Raw genomic sequence first — 21,004 nt, 5'->3', positions numbered from 1 at the left:
TATTTCTAATAATGTTAATTGTAAAATTTCAGTTTTTTTTAATTCTTAATGTGTCTGAATTTGTAAATTTTATTGAATAAAAAAAAGTTAAAACATTTTATCTACTCTTGCTGTTAAAGTGTCACTTTATCTACCCTTGCGGATAAAGTGATACTTTATGTACTCAAAACAGTTGTTATAGCAACACTTTAACATTAGCTATGGAAAAAAAATGTAGCTGAGGTAATTGTAAATAAAGTTGTTTATTGGCATTTTTTGCGTAGAATGAACTGTTCTCTTAGAAACAACGCTTGAAGCTACCGTCAATTTTGAATGTCAGTACGCACACGAAATCAATGTTCAATAAAATTTGTATCAGCTGGACGGTAAAAATTCGATATCTTTTGATCCAAAATGCGTTTTAAAGGTAAAGAGTTCAGCTTTCGTATGCAGTTTTTGTATTTTGCCGAGAATAAACTCAGATTTTATAAAGGTGTTAAATAAATAAATGTGGCGCGATTTTTACCATTTTTTACTTCATGACTCTCACTTTCATAGACCAGTCGTTAGTAAAACTTCCATTTTTAGAGATCAATCTTTAAAACCTATGACATAAAATTTCAATTTTGAGTTGTGGCAACAAATATGAGACATTTAAAATTTGAATAAAAATCGCAGAAATTAATGTTTTTATTTAATCGTTTAACAGACAGATGCATCCAAGAAAACGGTTTTGGATGTAGTTGTTTTTAAGAGAACGATTTATTCTGCATAAAAAGTGCTTATAAACATTTTTATTTAAAATGATCTCAGCTACATTTTTTATTTCAAATATTTTTTTTAGTAAAAATTTAAAAGAAGTAACGGCTAAATACAGTCTCTCGTATTATTGTGTAACTTTCTTAACTTGAAATAACTTCACTTATAGCAACTGACAAAAAAAGGAAATATTCGCTCCGTGCGTAACTATGGTAGGGGTACCTTGAAACGATGCCAGCGTGCATAGCGGCGAAATATGACAAAATTGGACATATCTTTCTAAGCATAAATTTTATCAAAAATGGGTGCAAACACATGTTGCGGATTTAATTGTGCTAATAATAGCAAACATAGTGAGTGTAGTTTTTATAGGTTTAGATAAGATAAGAATTAAAAGATTACATATAAATTAGAGAAACGAAAAAGATGGATTCGTGCTATTAATATGAAAAAGTAAATATCACATAATCTCATTTTTATACATTTGAAATAGGAAAAATTTAATTTAAAGATATATCAAAAGGCTTCAAGCTAACTGCAGGCTGCTTGATGACTAAGTTTTATATCATAACTTTTACTATTATTCTTTTTAATTACATGCTCTTCCACATGACAAAAGTTATTTGCCAGTATTAGATTTTTCCCTTTCTTTTCCGTTTGGGGTTGATAAGATAAATTATGATGAATTTTTAGAAACCCAGTTCTTGCAATAACTCAGATTGAGCTGTAAAGTAGATCACTGGACGTTGATCTACGGTGTAGTCAACTCTTGGGTACAAAGGATCCGAACAAGGAAAAATATGGCCGCAGAATTAGGAGAGACTCATATTCCCAACTTGAGGTTAACTTTGGAACTAACTAGGACTACGTTTGGAATTAACTTTGGATCACTTTTGGAACTAACTGGGACTACGTTTGAACTAACACTGGAATTACGTTTGTATCAACGTTGGATTGACTTTGGTGTAATGTTGGATATGCGTTGGATTGACTTTGGATCCTCAATAAATGGAGAAACTAGAAACTAGAACAGAAGATAGACATATAAAGAAGTACAAAAAGGTCTAAGAAATATCTTAGCCTTTGACAGTGGTATTAAAACACACTAGTCGAACTCGAAAAGATATTCCTGTTTATAGAGAAATATTTACATAGGGATATACCATTATTTGGTATGTATGTAAATAGGAATTAGGTAAAAAGGAATTAGTTTATATATTTACAGACAAATTCGGTGACAGTTTGGTCAAAAGAGCAAGGTGGATAGACCTAATGGGATATTTTGCAAACAAGCCGTGGCGGTACAGATATTTAAATCAATAACGGTATATTTTCGGTCAAACCTTCTAGGGGACAGTACAAAGATTCAAGCAGACCGTACGGCACAAGTATTAAAGCGGTCAATTTATAGAAAGGTTTATTACGGGCAAATACGACAAATCTAACGGTTAGTAAAAATAAATAAGTGAGTGGTCTTAAAAAAATGATTTCATGGGAAAATAATTCATCATTATCATCTTTAGCACGACGATCATATGTGGATTCTGGCTTACTCTAAGATTAGTCACCATTCTGTTTGGTTTCTGGCAACGTGTTGCCATATTCTGATCTCTAGTATCCCTAAGTCGGTCTCAACTCCATCTAACCTCCTAATTCGCGGTCGGCCTCTGCTTCTTCTTCCTATAGGTGTTCCTGTCGTTAGCTTTTTAGCAATAATCATGTTCTCAAACATTCTTATTATGTGTCCGGACCATCTAAGTTGCTGTATTTTAATGAACGTTACGACATCTGGTTCATTAAAGAGTTGGTATAATTCGAAATGAAATCTTTTGCGCCACTGCTCTTGAACGTTTATAGCTCTAAATATTTTGCGGAGTATCTGTTGCAGATGTGTATGATAGTATGCGGAGTCCATTTCATCATTTTTGAAGAGGCCTAAAAGATATTGATGAAGGTATCTCAATAAATGGAGTCAAGCTCAATAACCTGCGGTATGCAGATGATACAATAGTGTTTTCCAATACTATAGAAGGGCTGCAAAACTTAATGAACAAAATAACGGAAACAAGTAGAAAATATGGACTGGATATAAACACCAGCAAAACCAAGCTAATGATCATCAGCAAGGAAAACATAACTGGAGCAAATCTGTATGTAAACCAAATGAGAATTGAACGTGTCTCACAATACAACTACTTGGGAACTATAATTAATGAGTCGTTGGACAATACCCAAGAGATTAAATGTCGCATCGGAAAGGCAAAAAGTGCATTCTTGACTATGAGTTCTGTATTCAAGATCCATGACCTCACCCTAGACACAAAAATAAGGCTCCTTAAATGTTATGTGTACTCAGTGCTTCTGTACGGAGTAGAAACGTGGACATTGAAGGCGGAAACTCTATCAAAACTTCAGGCTTTTGAGCTTTGTCCATACAGAAGGATCCTGAAGATACCATGGACAGACAAAGTCACCAATGAAGAAGTACTGCGGAGGATGAACACAACTACGGATTTGGTCAACATCGTGAAGAGCCGTAAGCTGCAGTACTTAGGACAAATAATGAGAAATCAAGGCAGATATGAGCTACTTCAATGCAGTTTGCAAGGTAAAATTAAAGGAAAAAGGGCACCAGGGCGAAGAAGAATATCCTGGCTTGCTAACCTGAGAGCATAGTATAGAAAGACCTCAACACGGCTATTTCGTATAGCAACCAACAAAGTCATCATAGCCAAGATGATCGCCAACGTTCGGAACGGACAAGCACGCTAAGAATAAGAATGCGGAGTCCATGTTTCCGCCCCGTATGTGAAGACCGGCCTCAGCAGTATTTTGTATATAATTTTATTTACAAAATATTTACAGAAATTAAATCATGTGAATGACGTTTCTATATAACATCCTACTTTCATTTATGCTATTCATTTCTTTGATATGTCAAAGTTGTTTATAAAAAATTCTTTTCTTTGCTCTAAGCATGCGTCTCTCTATCCGCCTCTTGTCCTTATAGTCCTCCATTGCTGCTTTTGACCTACGTATTTAGGACTCTGGTAGATCTGATGATCTCTGATTATTTTCTCTTATTTTGTTCTACTACTCCATTCTTTATGACTGCAGCCACCCTGAAATATCTATATTGATATTTCTGAAAGTAAATGCTAAGCGAAATTGACGTAGAGCTCTTCTGGCATCCCAAGCCTGTACGAAATACTCACCAAGATTGTCAAAACAATTCCTCTGTCTATTTTCTTGTTTAATTGCTTAATTACTTATGTATTGCGTATTAACGTACAACTATCATAAGGGTCCAATGCTTAGGTACAATGAAATCAACATTAATATATCCCTCTCATACAAAAACTCTTAGCTCCTTTTTAAATATCATAGATGTTGTAATGAAAATCTATAACACATTTATCAATTAATAACATTAAAAGTTGAAGCATTAACTTTAAATTTAAATTACTTATGGAAATTATGTTAAAATATGCAACCTTAACATCCTACTGTCTTCACCAAATCTTTCAATATCATAATTTTGCGTCAATCAGCATAATATTTTATAGTATCTTTATCTTCCTCCAGTTCTGATGTCACCGTATGTTAATTTTCCACATTTTTGAATGAATCGTTGATTTTTTGTATTCGCACATAAATGTATAAATTATGACTTGCACTGTGAATTAACCATGAATTAATTTACTTATAAAGAAGTATTATTGAAAGATATTTAAACATAAAAATGTATGAATAGCCGAAGTGCTGAAAAAATAAAAATATTGTTCGTTAACAATTGTCAATAAACTCATTTGAAAACCGTCCTCAACTCTTAATCGACTGTATGGGAGCTCATTTAGAAGGGTATTGTAACAGGGAACACCTATTACAATGAAAACAACTATTTCTTTATTTCATTTTTTTTATTTTTTGTCTGTTGCTAAGATGGTTAAGATAAATAGGAAATTAGTAAATATAATAAGTTTAATTCATAAAATAAGCCTTTTTCTACTAATATTTAAGATATCTCCAAAACTATTAATTATAGGCATTTGACACAAATTATAGAGATATAACAATAACAATGGGCACTGTTAACATTATAGACAGCACCAATAATAGAGATATAACAATAAAAATGGAGGATTTTAATGCCAAATTAGGAAGAGGTAAATTCCAAGACATTATTGGTGAATTCGGACTCGGAATATGGAACGAAAGAGGGGAAAGACTGACGGAATTCTGTCAGGAGTTTGAAATGATAGCGACAAATACATTCTTTCAGTTACCACCACGTAGATTATATACATGGAAATCACCTATGGATAGCAAAGAAAAAATTATCAGAAACCAAATAGATTATATCCTTATCAATAAGAGATACTGTAACTCCATCAAATCGGCAAAGACATATCCAGGAACAGATGTATCATCAGACCACAATCCAGTAATCGTAAAATTCGAAATCCACTTAAAGAAAATAAAAAATCAACAAAAGACACAACAAATAAGCACTCTGCTAAAACACCCGAATATAAAAGAAAAACTAACGTTGAAAATTAACGAAGAGTTAAGCAAAACAATAATCAATGATAATGAAGATTCCAACGAAACATTTAAAAACACATTAATGATGCCAATTAAAGATACGCTGAGTTGTCACAAAATCGATGAAGCTAAGACTCCATGGATGACAGATGAGATCCGGCAACTAATGGACAAAAGAAGATCATACAAAAACAAAAATGTAAACGAATACAAAGCCACACACAAGGAGATCAGGATAAAATTACGGGCAGCTAAAGAGAAGTGGTACAACGACAAATGTTTAGAGATAGAAGAACTCCAGAGAAATCATGACAGTTTTGAATTGCACAAAAAAATTAAAGAATTAGCAGATATAAGACGGTCCAACAATAGTAACACCCTGGTTGATACGAATGGTAAAATAATATCTGATATCAAAGGTAAACTAAACAGATGGAGAGAATACGTACAAGAATTGTTTGAGGATGACAGGATACAACAAGATAGCATGAATGATTGCGAGGAACATGATATAGGTCCAAATATAACTAAGGATGAAATAGTTAATACATGCAATAAATCTGGCAAAATCTAATAAAACTGCGGGGCCTGACACAATTTCAACTGAAATAATTAAATTAATATCAGAAGATCAGATCAATGTATTAGTAGACTTATATAATACTATATACAATACGGGTATTATTCCGAGAGATTGGCTCAAATCAACATTTATTACATTACCAAAAAAACCTAATGCAAAGGAATGTAATGACCACCGTATAATTAGTCTAATGAGTCACACACTAAAAATATTCTTAAAAATTATCCATTTAAGAATTTTCAGAAAAGTGGAACAAGACATCACTGAAACCCAATTTGGATTTAGGAATGCCATGGGTACACGAGAGGCATTATTTGGATTTAACGTCCTCATGCAAAGATGTATGGATGTAAACCAACCATTCTATGTTTGTTTTATTGATTACAATAAGGCGTTCGATAAGGTCCGACACAACCGTCTTATACAGTTACTAAAAGATAAACACATTTACAAAAAAGACTTTAGAATAATAACTCATCTCTACTTTAACCAAACAGCAAAAGTCAGAGTAGGCAAATAACTTTTGGAGGAAGTAGAGATAAAAAGAGGCGTAAGGCAAGGTTGCATACTCTCCCCCTTATTGTTCAATTTATATTCGGAAGAAATAATTAAAAAATCACTCGAAAATGTAACAATTGGAATAAAAGTCAACGGCAGACCCATCAACAATATCAGATATGCCGATGATACTATACTAATTGCAGAGAATATACAAGATCTACAGACACTTTTAGATAATGTAGTAAATGCTAGTGAGGAAAGCGGACTAACGCTTAATGCTAATAAAACAAAATGTATGACAATTTCCAAAACACAACAACAAGACATATTTTAAACATAAGAGGGGTTCCAATAGAAAAAGTAAAAAATACAGATATCTTGATACAATTATTAATGAAAATAACGAGTATACAGAAGAAATAAAAATGAGAATTGGACAAGCTAGAGTAACATTTAATAAGATGAGAAAAGTATTATGCAGTAGAGACCTTAGTTTGCAACTCAAAATAAGAATATTACGTTCATATGTGTTTTCGGTGCTGCTGTATGGGGTGGAGACCTGGACCTTAAAGAAAAAAGTGAACGATCGACTTGAAGCATTCGAGATGTAGACCTACCGAAGAATATTAAAAATAAGTTGAGTAGACCGAATAACAAATGTTGAGGTCCTCAGAAAGATGACAAAGGAAATGGAAATCATGAATAGGATTAAGATAAGAAAGTTACAATATCTCGGCCACGTTATGAGAGGGGATAAATATGTGTTGCTACAAACCATAATGCAGTGAAAAATACAGAGAAAACGAAGTATTGTAAGAAGACACATCTCCTGGCTCAACAATCTGAGAAAGTGGTATAATTGCAGTTCCGTCGACTTGTTCAGAGCTGCAATCTCAAAAGTGAAAATACCTGTGATGATTACCAATCTCCTTAGAGGAGACGGTACCTAAAGAAGAAGAAGACACAAATTAAACTATACTGACTTGAGTTTATGATCTTCATATAAAATACCGGATGATGCATTTAAAAATACTGCGAATTTGTATTTTGACTTTCCCTGTATTACATTTTAAGAGTATTCTCGTTCTTTAACCCTCCTTCCCACGGATGGGGTCCATCAGGACAGCTATAAATCAAATTGCTTAATTTTTTCAATTTTTTTGTTGTATTTTTTTTTCTACACTCGGTGTACCTTTTAATGGCAATGAATAGTACACTTTAGCATAATTTGGTGAAATTGTATGAATTCCTTCAATTGCTACCTGTAAAAGTGTCCTGACAGACCCCACCCGTGAGTGGGCGTTTCTTGTTTTATGCTATGGCTTGGCTAACATTGCAGCTATAAATGCATTTATTATATACTAAGATTCAATAATACGAATGCAGAATTTCGGTCTTCTCGTCAATTGTTTCTGAAGTCTTTAGGAATTGCGGTAGTCCAGAAAAAAAAATGAAAATACGAGCACCAAATATGCGTATACCGAGAACATCACGGTTACTTGCTGCAAAATTTTCTGGAATTGAGCAAACGACGAGGGATGACCCAGCCCCAAAAAAATGGGGATGTGTAAGTATTGTAAAAAAAGAAAAACTAGACATTTTTGCCAATTGTGTAAAAACTGGTTTTGTATGGAACATATATAAGCGTGTTGTGCTGATTGTATAGAAACAAAATTAACATTAACATCTGAATTGTGTTTCGAAACTATTTTACGGATTTAATATCAGATGTCGCTATTGCGTCCGTTTCGAAGCCATTTTATCGTTGCTTCACAAAGACAGGAAAAGATTAATTTTCACGTTGAGAAAGCCTATGAATAACTGTTCTGATGAGCTTTATTAAAGCGAAATACGTATCAACAGATACATATACTATTTTTGCGTGAAAGGAAATCTTGACTGTCTTTAATTTTATTTTTATTCGGATCTACTCTGTATGAGTACAAGAAACCAATTCGCTAACGATTTCTGCTTAGCTGAGGAGACATGTCGTGGAATGCAAATTTTAGATTCCCCATGTCTCTATTAACATCTTTATCAGCGTCTGTTATACCTTGCATTTATAGAAGGTTCAGATTAAGGCAGTTATCTGAATTGTGTTTCGAAACTATTTTACGGATTTAATATCAGATGTCGCTATTGCGTCCGTTTCGAAGCCATTTTATCGTTGCTTCACAAAGACAGGAAAAGATTAATTTTCACGTTGAGAAAGCCTATGAATAACTGTTCTGATGAGCTTTATTAAAGCGAAATACGTATCAACAGATACATAGACTATTTTTGCGTGAAAGGAAATCTTGACTGTCTTTAATTTTAAAATTAACATTATTTAACCCCCTCTATTTTCTGTTTCAAATTTTAATTTTGGATATTTAGTTTTTACTTGTATTACTGTAAGTATATAGAGTAATAATGTTGTCTTTTTTTATATTTTTCTTTTGTATTTTGCCGTTCATAATTTTTTTAGTAAACTCTTGTAAAAAAATAATGGTGTTAGTTATTTCGCAGTAAACTATACCAATACATATTGATACACATATTATATGTACATTTAGGTAGTACAACGTTATATCAGTAAGTTTCCTTAAAAATATTAAAAAAAAAATTTTTTTTTGATGAGAAATAGGATGTTTAAAATTAGGTCCTGATAGACCCCACCCGTGGATTTGTGTCACAAGAAAGTCACCCGTGGAAAGGAGGGTTAAGTACCCTACTCGATTGCCGAACGTTGGTGATCATATTAGCAATAATAACTTTGTTTGGGGCAGATCGAAACATAGCGGATGTCTTTTGATACCACTCTTGGAGATTTCCGAGCCAGGATTTTCTTCTTCTGCCTAGGCCCATTCTTCCGGTGATCTTGCCCTGTATTATGAGGTGTAAAAGGTTATACCTCCCTGATGTCTCATTACATGGCCGACATATTGTTATTTCCCATTTTTTATCGTTTTCGTTGTGTCAGCGCTTTTATACATATATATATATATATATATATATATATATATATATATATATATATATATATATATATACATATACATATATATATACATATATATATATACATTTTTATATATATATATATATATATATATATATATATATATATATATATATATATATATATAAATTGTTAAATAAATAAACGTTGAGCAATTTTGAGCACTTTTTATGATTTTCATTCATAAAATTTATCATTTTTATTGGCTGGTCACTATAGAATTTCCACTTTTAGAGCCAAATCTTTCAAACACGAAATTTCGGTTTTAAGTTTTGGTAACAAATATGAGACATTTGAAATATGCCTTAAAAACGCTAAATTTCAACTTTTACATTACAAAAGATTGTACGCCAGGGGAAATGCCTCCATGAAGATGCTATTGAGTGGAATTTGTAGCTGAAATTGTGTAGTATCGAAAAACATACTTGTATAATTGAAAAGAAGCAGTTAAACGTTTTGGATAAAAGTTTTTTGATAAAATATAATGATATAACTTGCAGACAAAAGTTCTAAAAATCAGCCAGTTTTCACTTCAATTTTTAATAGATAAAAGTATATGAAAAATATTTTCTTATCCTAAATAAAACAATGGTTAGATAGTAGTTACAGTGACTTACATACTATATATATATATATATATATATATATATATATATATATATATATATATATTCGGTTTTTTATAACGTCTTACGACGTTGTCCGACTCCCAAACGCCACTGTATTCTGTCTTGAGTTAGGTCTTCGTCCAGATTTCGAGCGCTAATCGCTTTCCTAACTCCCAGGTTCCAGCTCTGTGGTGGTCTTCCTCGTTTTCTCTTCTCTGGGGGTTGCCACATCATCGTTTTTTTAGGCAATCTTTCGTCCCCCATTCGGCTCACATGCCCATACCATATGAGCTGTTTTCTCTCAATATCCTCAACTATAGTGCCCTCTATACCCATTTGTTGTTTTATCACTTCATTCCGTATTCTGTCGGCTCTTGATATTCTCATCGATTTTCTGATGGCATCCATTTCTGTGGCTTCGACCTTTTTCTTATATTTTTCGGTTATTCTCCATGTCTCAGCTCCATAAAGTAGGCTAGTTTTAACCATTGTCTCATAGATGTTCCATTTTCTTTTCTTTGATATTTCTTTACTCCATAGAACTCCGTTCAAACATGCTATAGCTCTTCGTGCTTGTACAATTCGATGTTCTATTTCTCGTTCGTCTTTTCCACTACGGTTGAAGATGACGCCCAGATATTTATATTCGTTGCATGGATTTATTTTTTGATTGTCATCGATATCGAGTTGTTCTGCTTCAGCTCCAATTGAGAGGTATTTTGTCTTTTCTAAATTGATATTTAATCCCCATTTCTGGTATTCTTCGATTAGTTTTCTAAGCATGTATTCCATGTCATCTTTGTCATTTGGGATCACCACCTGATCATCTGCAAACTGTAAAGTATATATGTAATCCTGATCGTTCAATTGTATACCCATTCCTTTGACTTTCCTTTTCCATTGTTTCAGAGCTGCAGAGATATAAATCTTAAATAGAGTCGGAGAGATACAACATCCTTGTCTGAGACCCTTAGTAACTGCAAATTTTTCAGCTAAGAGGTTTCCGAATTTCATTTGGGAGTTTGAACCATAATATAGATCTTTGAGAGCACTAACCAATGTTTGATGTATGTTTGTTGTTCCCAGGACTTCCCATAGTTTATTTAGCGGGACTGTGTCATATGCCTTCTCAAGATCTACAAAAGTCATATGTAACTCTCTCTTTGTCACAATTTTCTTTTCTATAATTTGTTTAAGACAGAAGATGTTATCTGTACATGAACGACCTGCTTTAAATCCTCCTTGTTCTTCGTCTTCAGACGATTGATAATCTTCCTCTTATCTACTTACATACTAATGAGTTAATTAATAACTCTCGCTGTTTTTTATATTTATGAATACTATTAATTGCCCAAAAGCAGTTTAATAATGTTAACTCATAATTTAATAGTTGTAAATAAAATTGTTTATATGTATTTCAGAGGAATTATGGTTAAGAGATCGGATAAATGCCAAAAAGTTTTATCCGCTATTTAAATTATGGTGTTTTGAAATTGTTGTCGTCTATGTGATATGCCCTGATGATATAGAAGTAAGTACAACTTTAAATTTTATCTTTTTAACATTTTAATATTTTTAAAATACACAAAAAAAATATTGCTTAATCCAAGGTAAATAAGATTTTTTTTTAAACTTAAATGCTAACTTAAATTGCTTAAACAGGTGTTTTTATTTAAAACAAGTGGATGTTCAGTAACGAGTATTCCCCTCTAGCTCGTATTACTGCTTGTATCCTTCTAGACATGCTTGCAAGTAAATTTTGGATATACCCTTGGGAAACTGCATTCCAATTATCCTGTGCATCAAGCTGAAGCTGCTCTATCGTATTTGGAACGGGATTTGTTTGTCGTATGCAGCGTTTTAGCTTATCCCACATGTGCTCTATTGGATTTAGATCTCATCAAGATAATTACTCACCATGGCAGCGGCATGTGGTCGAGCATTATAGTGCATTAACATGAATCTGTCAAATCTAATGTAACCAACATATGGCAAAACATGATCTTGCAGGATATTTTGAACGTAAGCATCACCAGTCATCCGTCCAATCACTTCCACAAGTGCGGTGCGTCCCTCCCAACTAATACCTCCCCAAGCATTATGCCACTACCTCCAAAACTAACGGTCTGGGCAAGATTGCAAGTGGCGAGTCATTCTCCAACTCTTCTGTAGACGTGGTTTCGACCATCTGGATTATATAATATTATTCTGGTCTCATCAGTAAAAAGAACATTTTTCGAGTTGTCGATATTCCAATGAATATGTCTTCTTGCAAATTCTAAACGACGAGCTTTATAATTTTGGAGAAGACGAGGAACTTTTGCAGGGCGTCTTGGCTTTAAGTTTGCTTCTTTTAATCTTCGTCTAACTGTTTTTGAACTCACATTAACTTGTCTGATATTTATTAGCCCATTTCTGAGGTGCATTGATGTCAATGAGCGATTTCTTGTAGAATTAAGAACCAAAAATGGTCATCAATTGCGGTTATGCACCTTGGGCGTCCTTGACCAGGCCTTCGTACAAAATTGCCTGTCTCATGGTACCTTCTTAAAATATTTGAAACTGTATATTGACTACTCCTGAGATTCCGTATATCGCACGCACGGACGCAAATACGCTTCCTCGTACAAAATTACAATATGTGCTGCTTGGGCTTCATCGCAGTGTCGAATTGGTGGCATATTTGTTTTAAACTTACTTCAATCAAAACAATATTTAATTAAACTTAATAGATTAAACTAAAAATAACCGAATTACCATGGTTTTTCATTTACGTGAAGAAGGTTTTTTAAAATGTACGAATGACACTAAACGCTGAATAAACTTCAAAATAAACGTCAAAATATTTCAAACCAATTGAGTACATCAGCCCACTATAGAGTAAAATCAGTAATCTAAAATTATTTTGAAATAATAGTGACTACAAAAAAAGAATTAAAAAATTCCAAAATATTCGATATTTGTGTCCATGAGTTTATATAACGTGTTATATGTTGACGCTAAGATAATATTAAATTTACTGTCGTGTATTTAATGAAGCACAGACTAACAAAACATAACTATTTATTTACTTATAAAACGGTTACAAATAATTCAATTAATCATAGCAGCGTGGACATTCGAAGCTGCTTATCGACGTGACATAACCTCGCCCAAGCCTGTCTAATTTTTCTGAAGTATCTACTATTCCAATACAGGATTAATATATAACATTTACTTCTTCTTCTTCTTCTTCTTCGGCTCTTTCCCATTATGAGTTCACCGTTTGCGTCTTTCACAGCACTCTACTTTCCCAGTCACCTTGACAGTCCCCAGACACTCTGAGGTATCTGTCTATCATAGCATTTCCTATGTATGTTTTCTATCTTGTAGCAGATGTTCCTATCCATCTTCTTTGCGTCGGGTTCCAGTCTAATTTTCTTTTCGGCCACAACAATAAAGGTTTCCTATTATTCTCAGATCTTTGTTGTTAATTCCTGTTTCTTTTAGTATCTGCATCATCTTGGCGTCTTGTATTCAATTAAACTCTTTTTCGTAATCAATTAGACATACGTATACGTTGCAATTGACGCATCTGTATCTCTGGAGTAAGACTTGTACTAAAAATAAAGCCTCTCTCGTACCAACAGCATTTATGATCCCCAACTGGTTGAAGGAAACTTGAGTTCTATACAGCTTGTAAATTCTCTTATGGATTATCTTAAGAATAATTAAGCAGATAGCAAAGATAGAAGCTTAACGTACAGTATTTTTCGGCTCCTGGTTTTTTTGGAAGTACAATAAACTCAGATTTCAGCCATTCTGTTAGTATTTCTCCAGAGTTGTATATGTTGTGGAATACCTTTGCGATTATTGCTATTGGTTCGTTGTCCATTAGTTTGAGTAGTTCTGCTTGTATATTATCGGGGCCAGCTGCTTCACCACCCTTTAGCTGTAATATTGCAGAATAAACTTCCTGTAATATTCTTGGTCAATCATTTAACTCCTCTTCTAGCTCAAAGGTGTTATCTCTTTTGTATTTAATGTTTCTCTGTGTATTCTATTCGTGTTCTTATTTTACTCTGTCCAAGATTATGTTTCTATCAGAATCAGTTAGATTTTATGTTTGTCTCCGTCTTAGTTCACTTGTGAGTTCTTTATACTTTCTATTACATTGTTACTATCCTACTTGCATTTATATAAATCGGTGGAATTTTGTTGTCTTCTAGCACCTGCCACAGCAGCCATAATTATGTCTTTACTGCTTTAGAGTGGTATTTTAGCAAGTAGATAACTTTTTGATAATGTCCCATGGCGACATGATATGTCTTTACTAGATGATAGACTAGAAAACACTGTTAAATAAGGCTTAATTTAAAGGTTCTATGCCGATAAAGCAATATGTCCTAAACGGTGCTAGATAACATTTGGATAACAGAATGGATTGTGTGTTCCCTCTTCCCCATCCCTTTTGCATGAGGATGTCGATATGGAAAGGTACTTTGGGTGTATTTTTCCATACAATAAGGCTTAAGAAAGCCCAATCTTCAAACTTAAATGAGCAGAATTTAAAATGAAAAAGAAGGAAAAATGAATTGATCCTTTAATTTTGAGCGGATTCAAATTTAATTTTAAAAGTTATTTACCAGATAATTAAAAAACCGCAAAATTTTTTAAAATGGATTTACTTAGCTATGACAGCTGATAGACTACTATGTATATATAAGCTACACTATGTTAAGCTGCGGCGTAGAAGATTGATCTGAAATCGATTCAGCGGCTGTGCCTGCATTAGTTTGAGTCCTATCTGCTGTAATATTATTTTGGTTTTACTCTTATATATCAGTATACTTAAGAAAAATATACTTCAACCTAATATAAAAAATCTATGACTGTTAAAATAGTTTGAATCAGGATTCACAATTTAAGTGAAAGAACGAGAGATCTTTAATTCTTATTTGTGGGACTTGTATTTTAGGTGGACTTCTCATTTCGGCGCAGAAACTTGTCTAAGAATTAATATTGTTGACCCTTTCGTTTTGACTTACTAAGAAGAACTTTACATTTAATTATGAATTATTTTTAATTTTTCGTAGAAATTAATTTACTGGAGTTACTATTAATAAGTATATTACTTAACATTACTTTTTAAATTATTTTTAGACAATTCTAAATAGCAAAGTGCACATTAACAAGAGTTTCGTATATGATTTCTTCAAGGACTGGATAGGAGATGGCCTGTTTGTAACTAATGGTATGTATAAGATTACATGTCAGGTACCTATATCCTTCCTAATATTCCTCCATTGGTTGACACGATTTGTTTGGTTCTAATAAAATATATTAGATGAAGATTTTATTGTCCTATAATTGTTTTTTGTACAATCTAGTTACATAGGATGTCTATAAACGCGCTTTACAAAAGAAAACTTCAAATTCTAAAACTCATTTTTCGTCTATTTGACGTGACCTCATTATGACCTTATCGAAAAATGCTTTTTAAGATAGCTAGACCTCTCTAAAGATGGCGCCCTAGTATCATTTTAATTCTTATATCTTCACAACGATAGTCTTTTAATGCCGGGATCCCACTGCAGGATCACTACGTTCATAACGTAGTTAATCAAACTCACATTTTTACATGCTTTAAAATTAGAAGAATATATGGATAATAATTAATGAGTCAAAAAGTGGCCACATTTTTAATTAAATTAATAATAATTAATTTTTGAACAAAAATTTTAGTTCGTTCATTTATTTTTTAAATAAAATACGCTGCTCATGACGTACATGCATGTTTTTTATATCAAATTAAGCTAATTTTTTCTTAATATGATAATATAAGCTTGCCTAAGAAAAACGGTCAAAAATTAGGGTTTACAGTTGTTAAAAACGCAAAGTATTAAAGACGGGGTTCACAAGCTTAATATGAGAATATCAGTAGAAAAAACTAAATGTATAGTGATCAGTAAAGATCAGAAATAGACGGCAAAATTATAGAAAAAGTAATAGATTCAATTAGAGAAACCATATGGAGAAACAAATATCTGACCACGGAAAGCAAAATGAAAGTATACAAGACAACAGTAAGACCAATCCTAACATATGCAGCGGAGACAAGGACCGATACAAGAAAGACGGAACAACAAATCAACAATATCGAAATGAAAGTCTTAAGATCAATAGCGGGCATATAAGAGACAGACAAACCAACAGAAGTATACGCAAACAATGCAAAATTCAAAATATTAAGAGGTGGATAAAAACAAGAAAAAAAACTGGAACGAACATGTAAACCGAATGGGACCAGATAGATTAGCGAACATCTGTAAAAACAATAAGCCGTATAGCAGAAGACCTGTTGGAAGGCCGCCAAAAAGGTGGAAAGATAATGTACAGTCAACAACGACTGTAACATAATAAGAGGCAGACAAACAGGAGTAATCCTAGTGGCGCGAAGAAGAAGAAGAAGAATATTAAAGATAAACTAAAAGATAGCTAGAGAGCTACGCTACTTCTTTGAAGTGTCACTTCTATGAATTTTAAAGCACGCGTCGATAGATAAATACAAAGAATATAAATACGCATATAGAAAAATCTTTCACTATCATTTTTTAGCGTCGGCAAAGGTTACACATAAAATAATGAGAAGTTGATCATGATTTTAGTTCTGTATTTGTAACACTAGGGAGCCGTCATGTCAGCGCTATTACTGCTTCTAAAATAAGAAAGAATGGAGTAACAAATGCAACTTTGGATATTTTTATATGTAGATGCCGCGTGGTCGTAGAATACCGTTAAAATTTTGCGTTTTATAAAATTTTTTGAAGAAAATAAAATATTATTTTAACTTTTAATAAATGAATCTTTTTAGAAAAAAAATATTATAATTCAAATTTTTAATTTAAATATGTACAAATTTACAAATAATATAATTAGGGCTCTCTTCTTATAAACTATAAATAAAATTAATTAAAAGTCAATCACCTGGAGAGAAAGCTCCAAAATTTGTAAGGTGTTTCGATCAAAAAACAATTCCTGATCTTGTTACGTAGGCTAGAATTGCTTTTTACCACTTACACCAAAGAATTATTTCTGACAATTTAAAAATTCGAAATTGTGATGTATAATTTCGGATTTTCAAATTAAAAAATGAATAAGTTAGTTTCAAATAATGCCTCACTAGATCTCAACAAAGGAAGATGAGAAACAAGGCAAAAATGGCTGCTGGGACATGGACCATAGTAAATTCCAAAAAACCAAATCAGCAACAGCCGGAGATAAAAAGAGACTTCGGAAGAATACCATAACCCTCTCGTAACAGAGTTGCTAAGAAACCAAGGGGCTCTAACGAGCAGACTAGGTCATAAAGCACCGTGTCAAAAGTATTCAGAAGGTGATAGGACACAGACACCATCCTGATAATCAACTAGATCGGGCTCAAGCAAATTTAACCATTAACAAACTGTAGCAAGCACTTGATGAGACTCCTATCGAAGATCAAAATGAACTTCTGCAGTTCCATAAAACATCATTTAGCGAAGGGGCCCTGTGGGTGAACTGTGTTAACGAGTTTACAAAAAAATTGACGACTGAAGGCCTAAAGACTATTGAGGTCCTGTGGGAGGGAGCAAACTTAAATATAATTGATCCAAATAATATGCCCAAGGGCCCCATGGTTCTTACTCGCGTCCCCGAAAAAGAGCTTGATAAACAAACGATCAGGATCCGTCTAAAGACGCAAAATCAAGATCTTAACACAGAAGACTGGTTGTGATCTCTGTTCCACAGACTGAACGACAGTAAAGATAAAGGTCATAGTTTGGAAGTTTCGGCGAAATGGAAAGTTTCAAAATTTAGTAAAAAGTTTTACTGAATAATTTTTTGAACAGGACAATTGTTCAATGAAATAATTTCGAAAGTAGTCTAAAAAGTTGTGAAAAAGTAATGAAAAGTCCTGAATAAATTAAATTTTCGCAATTAATCAATTTTTTTTTACTCTTCTAGTAATAATTTTAAATATGATAATAATTGACATGAATATAATTGTTTGGTTTAAACCCGTAATCGTATACGTGGCGTGTTAAAAATAACTTAAAATAGAGAAAGGTAAAGAACTTGCCATATAATCCATTTAATTTATTATTTTATTTTATTATTTATATTATATTTTATTATTTAATTTATAATGCAATTGCAAATCATCTTACAAAATGGTCCCGTTTTAAATGATTACGTTACTGAATCCCCCAAACTATAAACAGATATCTTGTGTAGTTATGCTAAAAAATTATTAATTTAAAATTCACGATTCAGGAAACATGTTGAAGGAACATAGATGCTAGTATACTATTCATTCACCCTTAACTTATTTTTCAATATAAGAATAAAAAAGAATAGTCTTACTATGTTTTAGCAAAAAAGTGGCACAAAAGGAGAAAACTACTGACACCAGCTTATCACTTTAACATATTGCAAAAATCTGTAGATGCTTTCAATACAGAAACAGAACGACTAATTGGCAGATTAAAAGGAGACTGCCATAAGTCTTACCTTAATGTAGTAGACTTAGCAAAAGATTTTGCTATGTATTGCGTCGGTGGTGAGTATATTTTTCTTAATATCATTTAGTTAATATATTTTATACACAATTTATTTTCTTGTACCAGACGATAAAACAGATTTAACGAAAAATGAATTGTTTTTAAAACCTTAAAAACAAGTAATATCATTTACTAGAAATTATAAATGCCTATTACAATGCGTCCTCTCTAAGTGTCTTTACGAAGTTAACAATGAATGTTTTGGCTTTATTTAGACTTGCGTGGTGTGTACTGTGTCTTCCAAAGTAGATGGAACGTAGGAATTACACTCGCTTAAGTGAGAAGTTTGATTAAGGATTCTGCCTTTCTCTCTACGAGTCCGTCTATTAAGAAAAAACATTAAGAAACAATTTATTATCTGTGATTTTCTGCGATTAAATAATAAACTTAACCAACAAAGCAGTATAACATTGTTTATTTAAGTATTATATTTCTCGCTTTTTAGAAACATCTGTAGGACTTCCTGTATGTGATCACAAGAATTACGAGAAATACAAAAATGCTGCCAGAGACTATTTAGAACTACAGGCAGCTAAAGCTGCTAATCCATTAGTTCTCGTTCCCGCTCTCTACAAATGGACTTGGATATACAGAAAGAGCATGGAAGTTATTTCAATCTTACAAGAATTTTCTAGCAGCGTTCTCGCTGAGAAAAAGCAACGTATCCAAGAAGACAAACAATATTTTGAAAAAGAAAAGTCGTTAGGTTTATTGGATCTACTATTGAAAGCTAGAGAGGATGGTGCAGATATCGATGACACTGGAATTAGGGAAGAAGTCGATACGTTCATTTTTGCAGTAAGTAATTTTCGATAAAGCATTATTTTTATGAACGCTGAAAACATACGTAGCGGTTAAGTTTGATTTTTTATTCATTTTCTATGCTTTCTCTATCCTTCGGTTAAGCTCTTTATTTTAATTTTTTTGCCTTTTTTATTGCCAATTCGTACTATACTGTAGATATTGACTTGGTAGTATGAGATATTACCAACTTGTTGGTTATATGACTTGTTGGTAATAAGACTTTTTGGTAATATAAAATAAAGAGTTAAATTTAATAAACACTTTGCAGTTTAACAAATGCAGAAGAACCGGTTAGTCCAATTAAAATACTGAACAGAAGAAAAAAAGAACTAACGAGTATAATAAGGAAGGAGAAATTTATATTTAATATAAAATGTGTTATCAAATTTTTAACGAATATTGAACTCTTCACAAACTTCTCTTAATCATTGGATGTTCGCTATCAATTCATATAAACTTATATATACTCGGTATTACTATATGGATTAGAACCATAGATTCTAACAATAAATAGTATTATAATAAATATTGAGTGATGCATATGTTATTATGGATATTATGATGCTATTTATGAGTCTTAATTTGGTTTTCATTGCTAATTTGCTTGTTCTTCTGATTCGTCTCTGCCCATGTCTGTTTTTTGCACTATCGCATTAACGTGTAGTGTAAACGTTGATCCATTGTGACTTCTAAGTATTTAGCTTCATTTTTCCCTTTGATGAGTCTGTCATGCAATATTAACTGTTCTTCCGGGCTATGTCTTCTTTTTGAAGAGAACTGCCTGTGTGTTCTTTGAATGTATGTCGTTTCCATTGGATACTCCAATCTTCTAATGTATCTTGTGCTGCCTGTAGGTTGTTTATAGGTTCCTGTATTTTATCGCAGAATCTCCAATGCAAAGAAAGAAAAAGGAGTTAAAGAGGAAAGATTTAAAGTAGAAGCGTTGAAAAAACCTGAGATAGCTGGAAGGCTGCACGGATGTTATAGTTGAAGATATTAACAACTATTGGAGGCAGTGTAGAGCCGTATTGGAAAAAGTGGCAACTGAAGTTATCGGAAAGCAAAAAACGTAAAAAATTAAGGTCAGACTGGTACGATGAGGAGTGCGCACAAGCAACGCAAAGAAAAAATAAGGCATATAGAAGACTCCAAGGGCGAAGAACGAGACAAACAGAGGAAGAGTATAGGCAGCTGAGACGAGAAGAAAAACGAATACTTAAAAAAAAGAAGAAAGAAGATATAGAGAGCCAACTAAAAGAACTAGAGAACTATAAGGCACAAGCAGAAATACTAAAGTTCTACAAGAGGATTAACCAGAACAGGAAAGAATTCAAACCAAGATTATCAATCGTTAGAAATAGAACAGAGGAGATCATTGGTGATCAGGACCAGATACTAGAAAGGTGGGCAGAAAACTTCGAGGAAAGGCTAACTATAAGAGGTGAGATAGGGCTCCACGAATCAGAAATCCAACTCGAGGACATTGACGACGAAAGAGAGAAAGATAACATCCCAACAGAGGTAGAAGTCATCCAAGCTATACAAAAATTGAAAGAAAACAAAGCTCATGGGGCAGATGGCATTCCTTCGAAACTTTTAAAGTATGGCAAAAAAACCTGACATACTGTATATGTAGACTGGT

The 21,004-nt window shown here is 32.9% G+C and overlaps 1 protein-coding gene across 1 annotated transcript in view; it reads left to right on the top strand.

Moving 5' to 3' along the window:
• LOC140436505 (cytochrome P450 4C1-like) overlaps positions 1–21,004 on the top strand; it is a 31,175-nt gene that overhangs the window by 2,811 nt on the left and 7,360 nt on the right. Inside the window, exons 2-5 of the mRNA XM_072525379.1 lie at positions 11,398–11,507; positions 15,119–15,209; positions 18,372–18,557; positions 19,004–19,356. Coding sequence (XP_072381480.1) covers positions 11,398–11,507; positions 15,119–15,209; positions 18,372–18,557; positions 19,004–19,356 — 740 coding nt within the window. The remainder of the gene's footprint in view (positions 1–11,397; positions 11,508–15,118; positions 15,210–18,371; positions 18,558–19,003; positions 19,357–21,004) is intronic.

Source organism: Diabrotica undecimpunctata, chromosome 3 (genome assembly GCF_040954645.1).
Source record: "Diabrotica undecimpunctata isolate CICGRU chromosome 3, icDiaUnde3, whole genome shotgun sequence".
NCBI classification, from domain to species: Eukaryota; Metazoa; Arthropoda; class Insecta; order Coleoptera; family Chrysomelidae; genus Diabrotica; species Diabrotica undecimpunctata.
This window is presented reverse-complemented; position numbering and strand designations above follow the sequence as displayed.